The following is a 22,522-nucleotide window of genomic DNA, read 5'->3' as shown; positions in this document are numbered from 1 at the left end:
TCGAGTTAAAAAGTTCACCCACCAAATTGGTGCTTGCTGCTCGCGCAGTGCTTGCTGGGAAATGAAGTTTCAAGCAACGTAGCGACAGTTACTAACAACTCAAGTTTCCGCTCTCCTCTAGGAAAATACGACTGAGAATACGCCCCGGGTTTTCACTTTTTTTAAATCGGGTAAGATTACTTCTATTCGAGTATCAAACGAACACCCTGACAGTTAGCGTAATTTTTAACCAAGTATTTTAGTAGTACAGTTTGTAGCTACCCACACTAATGAGCTTTTTTCACCTGGGTAATTTTAACGTCATACCAATACCGCCATGCCATACTTGAAGATAAACACCCGGTAAATTCAAATATGTAGGGGGAAACAAGACGGCAGCTTCACTGTGTTTTTGATATAATGATTTAATGTTTTCAACCATTTGTGTCCTTTAGAGTATTGTGTAAACATGTCCAGGGGAAGAGCAACCAGAAGTGGCCGCTCAGACAGTAATGATGTCGATGCTGATAGTACAGGTAATACTGAGCTAAATATTGAAGAACATTTCTAAGGTCACAGCATCACATACCCTTGCACAATGATATCTAATACAAGAGCCGTTAAAGTCACTTGTTATTTTAGAATGTACATTTTGACAACTCTTGGATGAAATCTCACTGAATAGTGGAGCAGTACTGTGCTGTATAAAGGCGACTGCTGGTGTTCATGTGTGTTCCTCACGTCAAGATCCACTATGAATATACAGTATGTGCAGAAACTTGGGTGTCATTTTCTTCAACAGAATTAGAGAAATCTAAGCTGCTGAGACAGTACCGGATCTTGGATGCAGACAGGCAAGCCTACAGCATTCAGGCCCGGCAGCAAATGTGCAAACAACAGTGAGAAGAAAACTTCATCAGTGTTTTTTTTTTTTCATCCAAATGACTCTGTGTTTTTGTTGAAAGGCAGGAGATAGAGAAGCTGACTGCCGAGCAGGAGGAGCTTCGGCATAAGCTTGGTGCTTATAAGAGCTTGTCCCGTCAAAAGAAGGACAAAAGGGATGCAGAGAGCCTTCAAGTGCTGCTGGAGCAGAGAGACCGCCTGGAGGGGGAGCTGGAGAAGGAAATGCAACATCAAAAAGAGCTGCAAAAAGAGGTGAATGACAGTCGAGTTTCTGGTGTGCTTATTCACCTGTCAAGAGTGATTAAACAATTAAGTAACATTTTCCCGAGCTGCCTGTGTAAGCACAACTTTGACCGAATGGTACAGCAAAGCTACATAATACATAAACACACACACACACAAAATAAATATACACATTGATTTCTTCCGCCCATGACTACGATGCTAGGATAGGCGAAGATCCGGAGCCTTTTCGAAACGACAGACGAACAACTATGAAACACTTTCATGACAGAGCCAAAAGCTAATCAAAGTGTGATTAATGTTGAGAAACAGCACATTCTTGATTGGTGGGAGAGGGTATTTGTCTTTGGCAATATGTGTACGCGTACTAATTGACAAGATGTAATTCCGTCACTTTGTGATGAAGTTCTGCCTTCACAAGTGAGTTTGAAGTTTGAGTTTTTTTGTACTTGTTTCATTCATTTGATTCACATTTCACACTTGCTTTTTTTAAATTAGGGCTCACAATGTGGTTCCGCCACTTGTAACAAACTTACCGTACTTCACGTAGTCCTCGCAGCAGAGGTGACATAAGACATAACCACCATCTCAAAGCAGATTTGTTTCAGTGAGGCTACAAAAAGATTGTGAACAGTGTGCTTTTTGATGTTTTGAGCTTTTTACATCCAAGAACTATTTTAAATTATGGGGAATGCATGACTTGTCTCCCTTAAGTCAGATTGTGTTTTGTGTGTCATGTGGGCAGATTTCAAACATGGAGTTTAAGCTGAAAAAGCTGAGGAAAGAGAATGCCAACACAAGTGACATCCAAAGGTCTGCCCACAGGCGGAATCAGGAGGCCATACGCACAATGGAGAACAAACTGCAGGGAGTGAATATCAAATATCAAATTAGCTGTGTGCCTTTACATACTAGCATAAAAATACCAACTCAAATGTGTCTCCTAAGGCCTTAACTCGATTTAATGAGCAGCTGACCAAGAACAGTCACCTTCGGGAGGAGCTGCAGACTCTTCATATTGAGCGTGTTCGTTTCCAGCGGCTACAAGACAGGCTGGTCCAGGTGAACATCTCAGCATATTTCCTAGGACCTGCAGCATCCTAGCAACACAGGTGTTAAATAAAACACCATTTTCCCTGGCTCTTAGTTGTAATTGTTTGCTTGCTGCAGGAGCTCCAGGATGTCAGGAAGAAGACCGTTCAAGCAATCAATGTGTCGACTGCAGCCCACGATGCAAGGTACAAGGTTTTAGATGTACTACAAATTTTGTTTGATAGAAAGTATAACAAGGAAGGGCACGAAGGCCATGCAGACACTTGTATTGGAATATATATTTGGCATCGGGAAAAAGGTGCAAATACTGGAACTGGTTTTGTATCACGATATTTCTCACCCCTCCAGATCATCTTGCTGACATTGGATGAAATTTGCATGTGTAAAGCCATCACTTTCACAAAACAAACACAAAGAAATCCATGTTTGTTGAGCCATTAGCATTGCATCATCAAAAAAAAGTTTGTTGAGCCATTAGCATTGCATCATCAAAAAAGTGAGTCCGTTTTTAATACTTTGGATTGGTCAATAATTTGTAAAAGTTGCACACACACCACCAGAGGACTGACCAATAATGTAGATCTGTTTTTTTAAAAAAATGAAATGGACCAAATTTGGGCTTAAGATGTTTTCACCCAACTGTAACGAAAAGCTGTTTCTTCACTGCAAAGTATCGATTCAGCAGGAACGTGCAGGTCACAGCAGGAAAATTTATGGTTTTCTGTCCTCTTCCCAATAGATGTGAAGAGTTTAAAAAAACAATAAATACATGTGTCGAGTTTAAAAAATGATAATGATTTGATCAAATCATTTTTATTCCATTGTGATTATCTGGTCCGTGCTTTACATCGGGGTTTTTTCAATCCAATAATGTCAATGAGTTCATCATTAAAACTCATGAAAAAAAACTGAATTTACTAACCCTAACCCTGTGAGAAGGGAAAACAGGCGTTGCATTCCATAAATTACCAAGCAGTTGCACTCACACAACCAACATTGCTGTTTGTCTTTGCAGTGCCAAACATACATGTTGTATCACACATGTACTGCACATGTTGACGTTTAACTGGCTATTACAGGACACTTAATTCATATGTGTAACTTATTGAGTCTTTCTGATTAGCCAGAAAAGTGGGAAAGCACAATGGGGTCAAGAAAGTACCTTGCCATTGCCAGCATGTGGCAGTGTTGTGCTCCATTGGCCCAATGGTAGAAGGAGCGCACAGCTATATACATATTGTAGCTAACCACGACACTGAAAAAACAAAAACGTTTTGTCGAATGTAACTTTTTATTTCATCACAATTAGATTATCTACTTTGAAAAACGGAACTGCATTTATATGATTTTATTTTGTTCAAATACTTGACAAAATAGAATTGATTAAATTCAACACACCGATTATTTTGAATGTAAAGTGAGCCTCGTGTGGTTGAGGGAATGACGACAGAGCCGCCATCTTGAAGCGGGAGTCCTTCCATTCACCACTGCTATGCTCCCAATACATGACTGGTAATTATAACTCCTCAAATTCTACATCGATTTTGGCATTGATTTGTTTGTAAGAAATACTAGACTATGATACCAGATGCATGGGTAATTTTATAACCACGTCACTGAAATTCATTATTAACAAACTAACAAACTATTTTTGACACTCCATACTACAATCGGTTCATTTATCATAACTAATTAAAATATGCAATTTAAAAATGAGAATACATTCCTATTTTATTATTACACACATAATTTTTCCTACCCCTGTTGGACTGAACCTTGCCGGGTGCCACATGGACTCCAACTCAGCCCTTACTTATGACTATGCATAACAAACACACATGATGTGATAGTCGTGGTCATATTTTGTGCATTTAGAGTGGAGGCTCAGTCCAAGTTGGCGATGATGCGAGAGAAAGCAGACAAGGAGCTTGCCCAGTACAACACAGAGATGAGGGAGCTGGAGAGGGTTATTTCACATGAGTCTGGCCTCAGAGACTTTATCACCACCAAATACAATGAGAAGATGGGCCAGGATGTGACAGAGCAAGGTCAGAGATATACAGTATTTGAAACGATGCTGTGAAAGTTTGCCTATCACTCTCCCTCATTGTGTCTTCTCATCTAACTTTTTTTGTTGTTACATTTATCAGTCTTAGGTCTGCAGGAGCAGGGAACTAAAGACTTGAGTGAGGAGTCGCCAGATGACTTGGAGGCGTTTTTCCAGAGAATTCAGTCTGTGACAGGAGAGGCTGATCCGGAATTGCTTGTCAACAGTTTCATCCAAGGTATGTCTAACGTCAGCTTCTGCGATACTGTTGAGTCGAGAGCCAGATGTGATCAGGGCATATTTGTAGCACTCACTCAAGCAAGGAACCCTATTTGGTTACTTTGACATGAGCCAAAAGTTCTGAAATGTAATGCATTAGTTTCCTGAGCTTCAAATGTTTAATTTATTTTTCATTGTTTGCAGTTGTGTAGAGCTGGACTGCATCATATTGCTAGCCGTTTCTAATATTTTGGTGACTTTTAAAATGTCTGATACTGCTTGTGTCATGTATTTTGCATATTTCACAGGGTATTTTGCTGTTTTCTTGTGCAGGTGAAGACCGTAACTTTGCACTTTTCAACTTTGTAAATGAGCAAAACAATGAAGCTGAGGTTCTGCGGGATCAAATCGGCCAGGTGAGCTGTATCTCAAACCATGGCCACACCACCACACCATATGCGTGTTACTCCACATCATCCAATGTGTTTCGAATACAGATCCAGAGAGAGATGGAGCAATTTCAAATGAGAGGTTTGCGACAAGAGCAGGACCATCACGCTTCGCTGAGGGACATCGATGCACGGCTGAAAGACACAGAGTCGCAAACTGAGGACTTTGAAAACCGTACCGCCGTCTTAAGCAAAGTGCTGGAAGAGGTTAAAACAGGTCTGGCGTCCCCTGTAGATATCATCACACAAATACATCAATGGCTTAAACTTGAACCTACATGTGTACCTAATAATGTCACCAGTTAATATGCATTTATGTAATACAGAGTAGGAAAGAGTCTTGTTTGATTTTCACAGGAGTGAGTTGTATTGTGTCTAAAGTGGAATGTGACATGGAGGACTCCATCAGTGACACCAATATTATGCCCTACTTGGGTCTGGTGGAGCAGAAGACCAACCAGCTCCTCACCATACAGGCTTTCCTCGATAACAAGGTAATGCAAATGTGTGAAAGTGTGAAATTAATGTGTGTGAAGGAACCATACTTTGTCATTCAAACAGCCCAGGGACCGTGACTGTTGAAAAATCTATATTTAATGAAATAATACATTTTATAAATGACTTTATTTGTATTATTATCCATCCGTTTTCTACACGTGTTTTTCACACTATCGGTCAAAGGGAGCTGGGACCGACAGTATCCTAGCTGAGTTCGGGTAAAGGGCAGACTCTACTCTGGATTGATTGGGAGTCCATCACACAGCACATTGAGAGACAGTCAACAACTTGCAGAGGCACAGCCAGAAATGTTTCAGTGAGATGGCTCGTGAGGGGTGACCTTGCATACGTGCGTCATTCATCACCATTCTATCCACAGTCAGGGATTCGTGGAATAATATTCACACATATCCAAAACAATGCCAATCACACTCAGCATCAAGCAGGAAGTCGAAATAAATGTTTATGTATAGTAATTGGACGCTTTGAGAAAATACTGTCAGTTTCCCATTATGTGTTTTACGCCCCACCCTTTAACGTACAAAATCACCACTCTGCACACTTGCGCAGCATAACTATTGTTTTATTTACAATTACAGGAAAACGGCAAAGACTACCATCCATGCAATCCCAATCTTCCCAAATGTCTTTTTGGCCAAAACCCAAAGACACTCCAGGAGAATATTATCATTCAACCTTCAGTCCAGAGGTTTACATTTTTATTTCAAATAAGATTATTTCACATTTTGTGCAGATACAGTTTCATTTATAGGCTTTGTGCTGACAGATGTGTTTTCTGACCTCCCTAGTGTGGATTGTGACCCGGACGACTTGCTTGTCGCGGATGAGGAAGAGCGGCCGCTCTCTCAGGGGGAACTCCGCAGAAGAATATTGGAAGGGGTGAGTCAGATTTTTTTTAACTGTTTTTTTTTTTTAACAGTCTATGTTACTTAGGAAACGGTTATATTGTGTGTGATGGTCTTCATTTTCCTTCCAGGTTACGCAAAGAGAGAATTCAGACTTGAAGTTGGCAACAAAAATCTTCAAAACGAGCCCACGTATTCAAGAGGAAACAGTGACGGCACAGATCTGAGTGGTAGTTCCCTATGTCAGGTCTGATGAAAAGGTCATTTCTAATGTAGCTTGTATACCAGGGGTGTCTGGAATGCTCCAGAACAGAATTAGATTCCAAAAACATAGGCAGAGATAAGAGTTGATAACAAATGTTTATTAACAGAACACCAGACTGGTTATAGGCAGCTGGTTAACGCGGGAGATTAGTGACTGTGCGCCTGCTGGAGGGAAACGCCCTTCTCTCCAGTGGGAGCTGAAATATAAAACAAAACCATGGCCGACACCTGATTTACTTTCGTGGGCCAGATCTGGCCGCCGGGCCATAGATTTGACGCTGTGTTGTACTCGTACAGTACTCACAAAAACTTAGTGATCTTTGGATTGCGCGTTAACTTTCAGGATGAACCTACTGGAACAACAGAAATTGAGAGTGACTGGAAGTGTCACAGAAAAAGACAAGCAGACATCCTTGAAGATATTCACGCATCTATTACCTGCTCTGAATTTTGCCATTCAGCTCCTTGTTTGAGAACATCAAGTTGTGATATAAGCACTGAACGGCATTCAAAAGCTTAGAGAGTGGCAAATGAAGCTAACCTATAAAAGTAATAGTGTATTTTAGCTTCGTCTTGAAATTCCACCTGAAATTCTCAATATCCCTAACTTTTGACGAGTAGTGTCGACACTCAAAGTATAATTTTCGTCCATTTTTTTGGTGCTTATTATTTTTTTAATTCATTCTAATCTAGATATCAATATGAGCTATAAAGACGCGCTACAGAAACCAGCTGTGCTTTTTAATGTGTAAGCGGCCATCTGGCTTTGGACCAGACTGTGAAAGTACACTGTTTCATGCGTGACATTGGCTGCTATGCCCCAACACAAAGGTTGGGGGCAGCAAAAAGCTTTTGTCATTCTAATTGACATGCTGAGATTTTGATTTTGATGCGCTCTACGTGAAAACACACGCACGCGCGCGTGCGCGCAAACACACACTATCACACTTCCGCTAGAGCCACTGAGATAAACAATGGGGGGAGGAGGGATAGAGAGATATTATAAATAAATATTAACAGGTTTTGATGATAGAATTTTTGTTTTTTTCAAGCTGCTGCAACTTTTGCGGTGTGCCTCACATTTGGAAAAAATGTGCAGATAAACAATAGTAACACAATAGTCTAAAAATATACTAGATATACTGGTTTGCTTTGAGTGTAGCCGAAGTTTCGCAGGTTTGAAAACATAGTTTTTCTTTATTATTGCCAAATTGCTGCACCACCCCTAAGGTTCTATCGTGGCATGCCTCAATTTGAAAAACTTTCCTAAGAAACATGCTAATGTACAGTTTGTTCAGGAACTATAGTGAATGTTTTTTTGCACTGTAGCATACATGAGAGTAAATACAATGTTTATGTCGAACCTCAGTGTGAGAAATCTCTATTCTGGTCTTTTATTCTACAGCCATTTGAAATGTCATCTTATCCAAACAGCAGCTTCCTGAAAAACTCAAGGCAGTGATTTATTTTTGGATGCTATATTTGTACCACCGGCTTTGCGAAACAATTCACAAGCCTGTTGCTATTTTTGGGATTTAAAGGTCACAGACAGTTTTAAAATATTTGGACAATGACAATTGGCAAAGGTGGGGAGAATAATCAAAATGTGATTGAAGTGTCAACTCACAGCTTTAATCACTTCTAATGCTTGGATTAGAATTGTGTTCAGACCCGAGTGTGGATTTTAAGAGCAAAAACTCATGCAGTTGGATGTGAAAGACACACATAATGTACATGCACACCTTATTTTTACTTCTTATTATTTGACGGCATCCTCCAACAATAGAAACAATATAACCTTAGTATTTCAGTAATAAGCCACTCTTGTAGAAAACAATAAAATGGGGAAAATGTTGCCAAATTTTTAATCGAGGAAAAAAAATGAAAGCCACAACTCCTAATTTTGAAGTCTTAAAATAGGATTGTTTCAGTATTGTATTATTCGTTCATTCATCTTTCGAACCGCTTCTTCCTCACTAGGGTCGCGGGGAGTATTGTCTTAGTTTGGATCAAAATTGGGTATTCAATGCAATAGTTTTCATCACTGTGTGTTGATTGTGTTTGGTTTATCCAATTTTGGCTGCATTTAGATAAACATTTTCAAAAATTAATCTTGATCTTTCATTTTCTATGCCGCTTGTCCTGATTGCAGTTGCAAGGGCTGGTGTCTATCCCTTTACAGGGCACCTACATAGACAGACAACCCTTCACATTCACAACTATGGAAGAGTTTGATTCTTTGATCAATCCCAACAGGGATGTTTGTGGAATGTGAGAAAAAGAGGGAGAATGTAGGAGAAAACTCAAGTGAAGATTTGAAGACCAAACTTTAGAACTGTGAGACAGGGCATACATTATTTGTTAGCATTAAGATAAAGGGACTCAAGTATGGCTAAGATATGTGGTTGTTTTAAATAAGCAAGGCATTATTCTTTTTGTTTCAGACTTAGTTCGACAGTTAATGTCAACTAGGAACGAAATAAGCAGTTTGAAACAGCTTTTTGGGCGAACTACCAAACGAATGCTTGTCGTGAAATGAGTTGAGCGGCCACCTTTCAGTTCTCGTACAATATCTCAAATTTTCATTTGCCAGTCAAAACAAAGTGTCAGAAGAATGACAGCTTGTATCTTGAAAAACTCAGTCATGTCACTTTATCGGGATATTGAATTGGTACCTCAATATCCTCTGGTCAAGCGAACAGAGCGGCGTGGTTGTGCATTCAAGACAATATCACTGAAATGCTGCATCAAATACTTCAAACAAGACAGCGCACATAAATGGGTCAATCTGATGTAATCGACTGGAGCTCGTGTTGCTTTAAAGATTTTTTTTTTGGGGAGGATGTGGAACTACTATTCCTACCATTAGGTTGAATGGTGGAGTGATGGCTTGGTGGGCTTATTTAAGATCAACCCACTTGCAGCCTCGGCTTAAATAGATTACATCAGATAAAAGGGGGCGCCGTGGAAACAGCGAGCAGAGAAACGTGATGGAAGAGAGACTGGCGTCTTTGAAATTCTACTCTCGCCGCCAACCCCTCCTCCTCTTCGTCCTTCCCTGCACACGGCCCTGCATCTCCATAGAAACCTTCCCTTGTTAATCGCAACACCAGTCTCATTTCCTGCTCCTGACAAAGAGCCCTCAATGCCCGCCTGGACTCACCTCCTCCTCCTCCAGCAGGCTCTACCTATAGCAAAAGTAGTGAAATCTACGGTCCAAGCACTCCCCTCGACAGTAACTTTATCCTCTCCTTTTTGCTCAGCAACTTCCTATTTGTACACCTTGATTGGCTTGATTGTCTGGATTCTTCACTTTTCTGCCGTGGAACCACACCAGTTACCAAAAGTGTTTTTTGGGGGAGGCGCGAGAGACTGAGCACCCTTGCATGAACTCTATGCGTCTTTCCGCAGTGTCTTGTTGTTGGGGAGTGGAAAAGACCTTGTTGCCCTACTATCTTGGCTAATAAAAAAAAATTCCCAGTCGTTCTCCCTCGTTGCCCTCGTCCTTGTTTGTTTATTTGGGATTGTTGCCAGGTAGTTTCCTCCGCCTGCACCCGGAGCCCTTCCCTCCCCTTGACGTGTATATAACACAGCACCCCCCCACCCCGCAGCCAATGCTACTGCCACCGCAGCCACCAGCACTCCCACCCTCCCTTCTACCCTCTCACCCAAATCTCAGGGGGTGTTGCTAGGCAACCACACACCATGAGCACGTTTCCCAGCCAATCAGATTGGTGGAAACATTTTCAAACGCCCCCCCCCCCCGCCCTACTAAATCAAGTCAATCTTTATCTATGCAAATATCGTGTTCTGCATCTCTTTCCTATAAATTATTCTACGACATGTGGCAAATGTCGACCGCTGGGTGGCAGCACGGCGGGTTTCTCCCGATGTATTTCTTTTCTTCCCGCTGTTGCTAAGCAATCCCGACTGTCATGTTTTTACCTGTGAAACATTTAGAGATCTTCGCAGATATCCCCGGCACCATTTTGTCTTTGTGCAAACATGTGGCGTGTACAGATTTGCACGTGTAACTGGAGTTTCAGCAAGAACCTTGCCTCTGTGGCGTAATATTTGGTTTCGGTTTGACTTCTTTGTATCAGGCTGCAGACAGGAAATATGCACTTGAGTTGCAGCTGCAGCTCTCCTTGTCTTCTGACAGAGGAAAGAAAGTCCCGTCTTTGTTTTCTGATAACTTCTAGCATCTATGAATTCATGTTGTTGTTGTTGTTTATTTTCACTTCCAAAAGCCCCCACCCCTTCTCTCTCCTCTGTGTGCGCGACTCCCTCGCGTCGCTGCTATGGTTGCTGTGCAGATGGCTCTTTGTTGGAGTTGCACAATGGAGCTAAGGTCAGCGCGCCTCATGCCACGAGCGCACACACTAAAGTTCTCCTCCAGCTGCCTCTTGTCTGAAGTTTTTTTTTTTGTACAGCACAGCCAAGGCACGCTTACTCTTGTTAAGGTATTGCATGAGGTGAATGCTTGAACCTCTTGCAGCAGCAAGTGCGCAAAAATTGTCATGAAGGAGGACTATATGAGTAGCCCACGAGTCTGCTCTACAAATAGCCCCACCAGTGATAGGATCGGAATGGTATCAAAGTGGTCATTTGAAATTGTAAAAACATTCAGAATTATTGTTTGTTATGAGTGTCAGAAATTATGAGCAGGATTGGTGAGCCATTCCAAACAAACAGTTGTTCTTTCACCGTAGTTTTGTGTCAGCATGAAGTTGTTCCAACGTGGCTGCACAAGTGTGAAGGGCCATGATGTCTGGGGGCAGGTAAAAGCTGGAAGGCGGGAAAATCGCAGAAGCGGGAGGAGACTGGGAGGAGGAGCGCTTCTTGCCATGCTCGGAGAATTACTGGAAATTTCCACTTACACACAGACACGGGGAGGGTGGAGCTAAGAGGTGAAGAAAGTGGATGGCGCTCATCTCAAGTAGTTCACAAAGGAGAAAGACATAGTTCACCGCAACTTTTCCAGTTAAATTCTTCATGAGAAAAAAACTAACAACAATCACACAATTTATGGACGTGCAGCACGGCAGAAAGGCATAGGAGACTTCTTGATTTATGGCTGTTTTCGGTTGTTGCCTTGGTCACAAAGCCTACAAACTTGGCCCGGTGGCATGTTCCTTGGTGTTTTACGTTGCCCTCCTAGAGGAAAGGAGGAAGATACCCAGGATTCCTCTGTTATTCCAAGGAATCGGATTCCACAAAATTATTCAACACAGCAAAAGCAATAAAGAAATAAATAAAACCTAAAACTGCAGGGAGTTGATCTTTTAAATCTTCCCTGGGATGAAGTCTCACAAGATTTGCTGGAGTGCAACACAGCCAGTTTCATTTTTGGTTCGTCATGGTCACAGTCAAATTAACCCCCTTTTCCATCACTGGTGTCCTTTGGTGGAGCGATCACACAAAAAAAGGCAAAGAACAAGCACTCGTACCCTTTTGTTTTTCATTTAGGTTTACCAGCAACCAAATTGGAGAGAGCAATCAACAGCCCCAAAACTGCAATTGTCATTCATGTAATTGATGAGTGTCCAAGCCAAAAACATGACTCTACAAGTTTATATACAACCACATTTTTCCAAAAGCAAAATGCGTCATTTCAATCTTTCTAAGTCGATAGCAAATATATCTTAAATCCTTTTTCTGTTCTTGGAGCAGTTCCAAACAGGCACACTCTTGCATTCTGCAAATCCTCATCAAAGCATTAATCCTTGGAAGCAACGTGAAACAAGAGAGTCAACCAGCAAGATCCGCCGCACACGCCTTGGGAATGTTGTCATCGTCTCCTGAGCCACACATAGTCTGGTTTCCAGGTATCTGTTTTCAGAGAACACACTTTTAGTTGAAAAATTGATATTGCTCGCATGTTGCAACTATTGCTGAAAATCCAGCGAAGCAATATTTTAGACAACTAAAATTAAGTAATATTTGCTCCTATTTTGAACATGAGTAAACTCGCCAAATTTGGCAGATTTGTATAATATTTGATAGGGATGTCTGTCCTGAATAAACCCATAAAAAAATTCTCAGGAATGAATGTCTGAAAAGACATTAGAAGCTGACATTTTGGTTTGAAGGTGACATCTTTAAGTTGCTTTGGTCTTTTCCCAGTACCCTGTGTTGCCCTGATTCTCACCAAGTTTTAAGCTAATATACTAGACGGAAAGGCAACGCATAGTTGCTAAGCATTTGCATTTTTATCACTGCGTGTGGGTTGAGCGTGGAGGCAAAGTTTGACAACTGGTCATAACTTCAGACCAACGTAAAGGTTCCACCCTGAAGATGTTCAAAGGCGTTCTCATGAAGCTCCAATTTCGTTTAAGTCCCCGCTGATGCTCCTCCCTACTTTAGCGCACCCTCGTCTTGGAGTGCGAGTGCCCGTTCCTCGCTGCTTTAATGTGTTTTTAGAATTGCGTCGTGGGCCCTGTCAAGTTCATCGCAACGCGCATATGGTGCACAGGCCTGAGATTCTTCACCCTTGATCTTTTTTTATTTTATCATCTACAGGGATGGTGTATTAAAGTAAAACCATAAAAACTCACACTGCACTATGTTTGAATAATTTATTTTCACGCAGGTCAATGTTAAACCAATGACACGTGTCTAAATGTCGATTGCAGTGATTCCCAACCGGTGTTCCGTGTCACGTGTCACACCGTGTGCATCGAGAAATCATCAGGTGTGCCTCAGTAAATTATCCAATCTCAAGTTATTTGGACCTAAAATGGTGGGTGGGGGGGAGGAGTGTTCCCGATGTGAAATTTATGCCTCGGCTCCAAAAAGGTTGAGAAACACGCTCCTGCTTGTTGTGAGTGTAATTTCTGTTTGTTCCATACGGATATTTGAATGTATTTTTGACTTTCGATATTATTATAGTAATAGACATTATCAGTCAAGCCCCCTGTGATCCCAAGTGAGAAGTCAACTTTATGTTGTCCTCCGAGCACCGCAGGAATCGCCTGACGACAGGAGAAAGGCCGCTGAACCATGCAGGACCCCCGTAGTTCAAAACAAAAGAGCTCAGATTGCAGCCACCAATTCTTCCAATTATCAGGCCACACCCTCCCTTCCCCCAAACCTAATCCTGACCCTTGCTCTTTGACGGGCCCCTACTTTGCTTGGAGTGCTGACATTCCACAAGTCAGGTCAGGCATTTTGTGCTCATAAAATGGAGGTGAAATATCGGCGCTTGAAACCGACTTGCCATCCTGATCATGTCACTGCGTGGGAGAACAGTCGGGGTCTTGAAATAATATTTCCACACTTGCAAATATAGAGAGGTTTGTTTTTTTGTGAATGATCCTTTTCGCCTTTTGCCATGTTTCCTCCGCCCATCCCCCCTCCCCTCGTGCAGCTGGAAAAAGCGGTAGACAGTTAAACTGTTTGTACAATTGCATGTCTTTTGCTTTCTTTGCTGGCTACCTGCGCATGGACTGCACACAGAGCCTCCATTGAGCCGCACAAAAATGGATGGAAACAAGTTGCGGTAGGCAAAGGAGGAAGGAGAGGAAATTATCTCACAATTCATCCATCCAGACACCCCACCCACCCCCTTCCCCCAAACCTTCACTCATCCGCCTGATTCTATTGGTGCCCACTTTCCACTCTTCCAGATTGGTGAGTGAGTAATGCCTTCTGCCATCCCTGAGTAACTCCCGTGTCTCTATTGTAGGCACTTAGGCCATTAGAAGCTTCGCAATCTGCACTTTCCTCAGAGGGTTCAAATTTGCAGAGACAATCTTATCATTGATTTGACTTTTCTTGGACTACAGTCCAAATAAAACCTCATCAGAATTACTCGATAAATCCCTAAATATTCAGCCTGACTCATGTTTATCATAGATAGGTCCTCTATTTATGTTTGCATTTTGGTCATGTTTTAACAGCGTGAAGTTGAGTTCTTAGAGATTTGTGTTTTATTATGAGTCATTAATCTTTGCTATCATGTTCCATAAACAATACAATACAATACATGCTGTTTATATTGCGCTTTCACAACAGCGGCAACAAAGCGCTTAACAAAACAGTTAACATAAAGTAAAATAATAAACACAACACATAACACAAAACATGGACAGTCGTGCAGCCCTAACCACTTTTCTGTCACACGCTTTGTTGTTTGAAGCAGTTTGAGATGAAAGAGGAGAGACTCATATAAAGTGTCCTTTAACCAGTGGATCAGAGACATCATGCTCAAAATGTGCACACGTCGGCTACAAGCTAAGTTTCAAAGTCAACAAGAAGCTGTAGCATCCATTGACGAAAAAAAGAGATTGGCACAATGAGAATAACTCAACATGACCACAAAATGGGTGTTTCACACCAAAATGGCCGGCTTCCCATTTCTTTTCAGGCATAGCTTCTTGAAGCATTTTAGTGGGTCCGTTCATGATAGGCACGATAAGCTAATTTCATGGACAGGGTTCCTCGGCTTACAACGACAAATATATTACGTACATAAGTCGGAATATGGTGTAACTTAAATTAATGCAGTATCACTGTAAAGTCATAATTATAGTAAATATTTGTATAAAAAACACTTCTACGCCATACATTTAAAATATTTTTGTTTTATTATGAAGATACATACACAGTCAAACTACAGATTTTAGATTGGAGTTCATTTTTAAATAGTGCATTACATTTCTCCTGATCCTAAGAGCTAAGTTGTCTAGGGCTTTATTCCCCTGGCAGGGTCACCCATGACAAACTGGTCCTAGGTGAGGGACCAGAAAAAGCACGGCTCACAAAGCCCCTTATGAAAAATAAAATCGATGGTACTCAGTTTCCCTTGCCCAGACGCGGGTCACCGGGGCCCCCCTCTGGAGCCAGGCCTTGAGGTGGGGCTCGTTGGCGAGCGCCTGGTGGCCGGGCCTACACCCATGAGGCCCGGCCGGGCTCAGCCCGAAGAGGCAACGTGGGTCCCCCTTCTCATGGTCTCACCGCCCGTGGGAGGGGTCAAAGGGGTCGGGTGCAATGCGAGCTGGGCGGCAGCCAAAGGCGGAGACCCTGGCGGTACGATCCTCGGCTGCAGAAGCTAGCTCTTGGGACATGGAATGTCACCTCTCTGGCAGGGAAGGAGCCCGAGCTGGTGTGTGAGGCAGACAAGTCCCGACTGGATATAGTCGGACTTGCCTCCACACACAGCCTAGGTTCTGGTACCAGTCCTCTCGAGAGGGGTTGGACTCTCTTCCACTCTGGAGTTGCTAACGGTAAGAAGCGCAGAGCAGGTGTGGGCATGCTCATTGCCCCCTGGCTCAGTGCCTGTACATTGGGGTTCACACCGGTAGACGAGAGGGTTGCCTCCCTCCGCCTGCGGATGGGGGCACGGGTCCTGACTGTTGTTTGTGCATACCCACCCTTTTTGGAGTCCTTGGAGGGTGTGCTGGAGAGTACTCCTGCTGGGGACTCCCTTGTTCTAATGGGGGAATTCAATGCTCACGTGGACAATGACAGTGAGACCTGGAGGGGCGTGATTGGGAGGAACGGCCCCCCGATCAGAACTCGAGTGGTGTTTTGTTATTGGACTTCTGTGCTCGTCACGGACTGTCCATAATGAACACCTTGTTCAAACATAAGGGTGTCCATATGTGCACTTGGCACCAGGACACCCTAGGCCGTAGTTCGATGATCGACCTTGTGGTTGTATCATCGGATTTGCGGCCGCATGTTTTGGACACTCGGGTGTAGAGAGGGGCGGAGCTGTCAACTGATCACCACCTGGTGGTGAGTAGGCTCTGATGGTGGGGGAAGATGCCGGTCCGTCCTGGCAGACCCAAACGTATTGTGAGGGTTTGTTGGGAGCGTCTGGCGAAATCCCCTGTCAGAAGGAGTTTCAACTCCCACTGTCCGACAGAGCTTTTCCCATGTTCCGGGGGAGACGGGGGACATTGAGTCAGAGTGGACCATGTTCCGTGCCTCTATTGTTGAGTCGGCCAATCTGAGTTGTGGCCGTAAGGTGGTTGGTGCCTGTCGTGGCAGCAACCCTCGCACTCGCTGGTGGACACCAGCAGTAAGGGATGCCGTCAAGCTGAAGAAGGAGTCCTATCGAGCCTTTATGGCCTGTGGGACCCCAGAGGCAGCAGACGGGTATCGACTGGCCAAGCGGAACGCAGCTTCGGTGGTCACCGAGGCAAAAACCCGAGCGTGGGAAGAGTTCGGTGAGGCCATGGAAGTCGACTTCCGGACGGCTTCGAGGAAATTCTGGTCCACCATCCGACGCCTCAGGAAGGGGAAGCAGTGCACCACTAACACTGTGTACAGTGGGAATGGGGCACTGCTGACTTCGTCTCGGGACGTTGTGAACCGGTGGGCAGAGTACTTCGAAGACCTCAACTCCACCAACACACGTCTTCCTTGGAGGAAGCAGAGTCTGAGGACCCTTAGGTGCTTAGGTGCTTCTATCTCTGTGGTTGACGTCACCGATGTGGTTAAAAAGCTCCTCGGTGGCAAGGTCCCGGGGGAGGATGAGATCCCCCCAGAGTTCCTCAGGGCTCTGGATGTTGTGGGGCTGTCCTGGTTGACACGCCTCTGCAACATTGCGTGGTCAACGGGGAGAGTGCCTCTGGATTGGCAGACCGGGGTGGTAGTCCCTCTTTTTAAAAAGGGGGACCGGAGGGTGTGTTCAGAGGGATCACACTGCTCAGCCTCCCTGCTAAGGTCTATTCAGGGGTGCTGGAGAGGAGGGTCCGTCAAGAAGTCGAGCCTCAGATTGAGGAGGAGCAGTGTGGTTTTCGTCCCGGCCGTGGAAGTGGACCAGCTCTACACCCTTAGCAGGGTCCTCGAGGATATGTGGGAATTCGCCCAACCAGTCTACATGTGTTTTGTGGACTTGGAGAAGGCGTTTGACCGTGTCCCTCGGGGAGTTCTGTGGGGGGTGCTTCGTGGGTATGGGGTACGGGACCCCCTGATACGGGCTGTTCGGTCACTATACCACCGATGTCAGAGTTTGGTTCGCATTGCCGGCAGTGAGACGGAATCGTTTCCATTGAGGGTAGGACTCCGCCAAGGCTGCCCTTTGTCGCCGATTCTGTTCATAACCTTTATGGACAGAATTTCTAGGCACAGACGAAGCGTTGAGGGGGTCCGTTTTGGTGGTCTCAGTATTGCATCCCTGCTTTTTGCAGATGATGTGGTGCTGTTGGCTCCTTCAAACAGGGCTCTCCAACTCTCACTGGAGCGTTTCGCAGCCGAGTGTGAAGCGATTGGGATGAAAATCAGCACCTCCAAATCTGAAACCATGGTCCTCAGTCGGAAAAGGGTGGAGTGCCCCCTCCGGGTCGGGGGGGGGGAGATCTTTCCCCAAGTGGAGGAGTTTAAGTATCTTGGGGTCTTGTTCACGAGTGAGGGCAGGAGGGAGCGAGAGATCGACAGGCGGATCGGTGCAGCGTCTGCTGTGATGCGGACGTTGTATCTGTCTGTCGTGGTGAAGGAGCTGAGCCAAGGGCGAAGCTCTCAATTAACCGGTCGATCTACGTTCCGACCCTCATCTATGGTCACGAGCTATGGGTCGTGACAGAAAGAACGAGATCCCGGATACAAGCGGCCTAAATGAGTTTTCTTCACAGGGTGTCCGGGCTCTCCGTTAGAGATAAGCTGAGAAGTTCGGTCATCCGGGAGGGGCTCAGAGTCGAGCCGCTTCTCCTCCACATCGAGAGAAGCCAGATGAGGTGGCTTGGGCATCTGATTCGGATGCCTCCTGAACGCCTCCCTGGTGAGGTGTTCCGGGCATGTCCCACCGGGAGGAGACCCCGAGGAAGACCCAGGACACGCTAGAGAGACTATGTCACCCAGCTGGCCTGGGACGCCTCGGGATCCTGCTCTCCCCTCCTCGGGGAGAGCTGGAAGAAGTAGCTCGGGAGAGGGAAATCTGGGCTTCCCTGCTAAAGCTGTTGTCCCCGCGACCCGGCCCCGGATAAGTGGTAGAAGATGGATGGATGGATGGATTTCTCCTGGCGATTGCACCAGTCTAGTATAACGTCTAACAGACTGTAAGACATTGGATATTCATGTTTTGAGAGAGTGTTGAAATAATTTTCATCTACAACTTTTTGGCAACATTTAAAAACACCTTGGGCCATTTACAACCAAAATATACCCAATTAACAGATCAAATGGATTTTAACAACAACAAAAACTGGCAAACATATGAATCATTTTGCATTTAGCTAAATGTACAGTGGGTCCTCAATTTACGGCAGACTTCAATCCCTAATGTGGTGATAGAACCCAAATTTTCCTGACGTCACAATTTGTTCATTTACTTAGCAGTGCAATCATAAATTCATCATTGCAGTAGATATTGGTACATAAAACATCCTGAGGCCTTTAACGTAAAGTAATCAAATTACAAACTACTGTGGTAACCTCAAAATGTTTTATGTCAGGACCGCTGTAAACCGAGGATGACTGCATCATATTTTTTCATGAATGTATCGTGGCCTTCAGATGACTAAAAATGCATCATATATTTAAAAACAAAAGTGATTATTCTTTACTGTGCACAAGTCAGCAATCCAAATGACATAGTGATGAAAGAGGTCCCAGAGCCTGCCAGCCGCCTTTGAACACTGCATGTAATTATTTTTTGTCATTATATTTCTGAAGGCGAGGTGAGTCACTAAATAGGCTTATGGCCCCGAAGGCTTCCTTGAAATCTGCGGGCGGTTGCAGCAGTGGCGGGGAGGCGGCAGATTTAGGAAGAAAAAAAAAGGGTGGTGAGGATCCCAGGAGACATGCTAAAATTAGACGCTTTTGACAAGATATCTTGCTTGGGGTAAGTTAAAAAAACATTTTGAAACAAATATACTATGTGAAACATGCTACTCGTAATTTGTGGCCTTTAATGCTGCAGTCAACTGCACAAACATACTGCATGAGCCTCTTTTAAATGAACATCCTGCAAAATTGGCTGCCTTTGCCCTCAACTCAGAACTCAGTGAATATTTGAAACAGTGACATGGCAACATGCACTCAATTAACTGTTGTCAGCGTCTGTTCTGAATATTTTGCATGCTCACACATGTGTCATCCTGCCTCTGTTAGGCCTCTCGTCGCTTTTACATTGCCGGTTAAAGTTGACGTTTGCATCTTTCTTTCGTGCCCTTTGTTCAGTACAACTTACAGTCACACGGAATGAGGAGGAGGGAGTGGGGAGGGGCAATTAGGCAATTTTCTCTCTTTGAAGGTTGTATCAGAGCCTAGCGATTCTGACGTACCGGTATACGTACTTGAATTCTGCATTGTTGGAACATGGGTGTGAAGTTAAGTGCCCAACGTTCATTTTCCCAGGCCTTTTGTGGTGAACGCAATTGTTGCCATCCAACAGCGGTGTAATTAGACATTGTGTATCTAAAGATCATCCACCCTCGTGTCTGTGATCTGTATATAAGGTACAAACATGGAATGGGGTTTTGGAATTTGACTTGCCGAATTTCCGGCTTCTGAGCTTGTTGTACCAGAAGGTCTTTGTAGGGCTATGTGAGAGGCAATTCTGCAAGCAATAGGTTTTATAATAAAGCAATATAACAATATACAACTGAATGAATGTCATTGATGGAATTAGTGAAAGCCCTGCACTTGTTTCTCTTCAACGAGCTGTTCTCATCTTGGGGAAATGGGAAACAATTACACCCGAAAGTCCATAATCTTCCTTCACAAGGATAAGATAGGAGAAATGGAATCAGAGTATACCGTGTAGCATTTTTTTTATTTTTTGGGGGCACTGTGTCTGTCTTCAAGTCTGTTGCCACATATTACGCAGAGCAGGCCCGGTGCATGAGAATAACCAATGAATAGTAGTGTTACTTTTCATTGATTTTCATCAAATTGAGTGGTTTAGCTCACCCAGCTCACCAGGTCAAGATTTTGATCCAAATGGGGTAGAAACTACTCACAATGATGAGTTAAAGTTACTAATAAATGGCTTACCAGGTTATCGGGATAGCTGTGGTTAAAAAGACAATCGAGCAACTTTCACCTAAACAAGTAACATGATATGTTTTGCACATCTTGAACACCAGACGCCCTTCCTAATGCAACCCATCCATTTTCCATGGGTGGGCTGTAGGACCTGACCAGGATTTGAACCCCATCCCCACAGTGTCCAAAGTTAGCAGTATACCAACTAATCCAACCTGCGAACCAAAGTCCAAGAATTTTGCATTTAATTTATTTTAATTTACATAAACGGAAAAACTGCAACCAGCTTGTGAATGTGTGTGATGTAGCAATATTTTACGTAGGACTGCTGATATTGTCTGTTATAGGCTTTTCTTTGAAAGCACTGACTACATTTACTGTACACGCAGTCAATATTCGGGTCAAGGTCGAAATTCGGTTTGGGAAACCTTTGGGATAACCCATGGTAATTGTGCTCAATTGGAATATCCCGATCCAAACCACAAAAAGCGATTAACGCTGTGACGCAAATAGACGTAATTTCCACTTTGACTGTCCACCATCAATAAAATACATTACTGTATATTTGTGTTTGTTTACAACTGCATGAGTATTTCTAGAGTCTGGGTTTTGCTGGGTCTTTGTGTGAAAGAGGCTTCTGATACTACCGCCGAAGCTGGGTCGACTTCCTTTCCGCATCAGTGCTGCAACACAGAAAAGGCCGGATTTTACAGGCAGTGAGAAAGCGGCTTTAGTTGAACAACAGCTGGTAAACAATGGTAGATGTTTACTTTTTTTATGAGGAGAAAATAATTGCAGGTGACACAGCATTAAAATTTGCAGATTCGTATCTGCCTTGAAAGCTATTTGTTCCGCTTGGTAATTTACAGTGAAAGGCCTTCGGTGTGCCTGTTGTCACTTCCTTTGGTTTAACAGTTGGATGAGCCAGTTGAAGAACGGAAGTAAACTTAAGGAAGGAAAAAAAACTGGTTGGTCGGGTTATAAAGCTTAGTCATTAACAGGAAGAAGATCATTTGTTTTCACTGCCGTTAAATTCTATAAGAACACAGAAAGAACTAGGTTCGACTTTTTGAAGTAGCAAATTTGTATTTCTTTCAGCACGTATGCCACAAATAACAGCCTTGAAATGCAAACACATTTAATGCACATATAATTAATGGAAGATTAGGGATACATTTGATTTGGCAACATCCTCTTTAGAAATGTTACAATGCAAGGTTGGCTGACAATTTTAAGTCATGTAAATTACGGCCTTTACCCCCGCCCCTGCGCGCGCGCACACACACACACGCACACACACACACACATAAAATGATTATTATGAGCCAAGTGAGTGCTGCCACCAACTCCTATTCCCTGGCCAATTTTTGTTACCAGCACATCTATGCAGACACTTTCTGTTTTGGTGTAATTTGACACCAATAACCATCGAAAGCTAGCATTGAAAAAGTTGCCGTGGTCACATCACAATTAAAAACCTTTTTGCTTGTTTAATATTGGGCATTTCATTTGGTCTGTAAACTGAATTAACGTTTAATATCTTCCACTGGCGTTTGAATTAAACGTGAATTCATTTATATTTTTAATCACTATTTTTCCCAAAACTCAAACCATTACTACGGTACTTTAAAAAATCCAGAGACAACTTTTCAAAGAGGTCCACGTTGTCAGCGAGAACATTCTAAATTCTAGAGAGAAATGAACAATTGTTCTACAGATTCAAACTTCAAACCATACTCTCCTGCTTTACATAGTTCCTCCTCAAGTGTAATTTGACACCAGTCTTCGCAGAGTGTGCTAAAAAGTAAATACAAAATAGTCGGTCTGGATTTTTGGATCTTCATCGTGTCTTTAAAACAAACGTTTAATGTTAAAAGTGCGTATAAACAATAAGTGGTTGGCGACTTTAACAACTTGCATCCATTGTTTGAATTAAAAAACGCAAAAACCACCAAAAAAACCGTCATAGGAAAGCGGCGCTTTAAAATCACTGACCAATCAACGATAACTTGACCTGAAAGGCGGGTGCTTATCCGAGAATTGGCGTGGCGCTTTTCCAATCAGAC

The 22,522-nt window shown here is 43.4% G+C and overlaps 2 protein-coding genes and 1 long non-coding RNA gene across 5 annotated transcripts in view; 2 read left to right on the top strand and 1 right to left on the bottom strand.

The window, feature by feature from the left end:
* The window catches only part of prxl2b (peroxiredoxin like 2B), a 260,615-nt gene that overhangs the window by 210,562 nt on the left and 27,531 nt on the right, over positions 1–22,522 (top strand). The window contains exon 1 of one of the 2 annotated variants that reach the window (XM_052075737.1): positions 4,233–4,246. The exons of the other annotated variant lie outside the window; for it this stretch is intronic. The gene's annotated coding sequence lies outside the window, so the exon portion shown is untranslated. Of the gene's footprint in view, positions 1–4,232; positions 4,247–22,522 lie in introns of those variants that run through there. 2 annotated transcript variants of the gene reach the window in all.
* On the top strand, positions 440–7,889 carry odad1 (outer dynein arm docking complex subunit 1). Of its 2 annotated transcripts, none has more exons than XM_052075696.1 (14): positions 440–515; positions 782–866; positions 945–1,134; positions 1,871–1,996; positions 2,074–2,187; positions 2,296–2,363; positions 4,054–4,226; positions 4,329–4,463; positions 4,778–4,860; positions 4,942–5,110; positions 5,251–5,387; positions 5,991–6,100; positions 6,201–6,291; positions 6,389–7,889. In XM_052075696.1, exons 1-14 carry the CDS (start codon positions 449–451, stop codon positions 6,482–6,484), a joined length of 1,644 nt encoding a protein of 547 aa, XP_051931656.1. In that variant the 5' UTR covers positions 440–448; the 3' UTR covers positions 6,485–7,889. The 2 variants fall into 2 exon arrangements, with proteins under 2 accessions (XP_051931656.1, XP_051931654.1); XM_052075694.1 differs by having other exon boundaries at positions 782–878.
* LOC127607441 (uncharacterized) lies at positions 14,430–22,441 on the bottom strand. The gene is made up of 2 exons (XR_007964076.1): positions 18,501–22,441; positions 14,430–15,198 (listed from the first exon to the last, which is right to left on the bottom strand). It is a non-coding gene; the product is annotated as an uncharacterized LOC127607441 (long non-coding RNA).

Source organism: Hippocampus zosterae, chromosome 9, assembly GCF_025434085.1.
Source record: "Hippocampus zosterae strain Florida chromosome 9, ASM2543408v3, whole genome shotgun sequence".
Taxonomy (NCBI): domain Eukaryota; kingdom Metazoa; phylum Chordata; class Actinopteri; order Syngnathiformes; family Syngnathidae; genus Hippocampus; species Hippocampus zosterae.
This window is presented reverse-complemented; position numbering and strand designations above follow the sequence as displayed.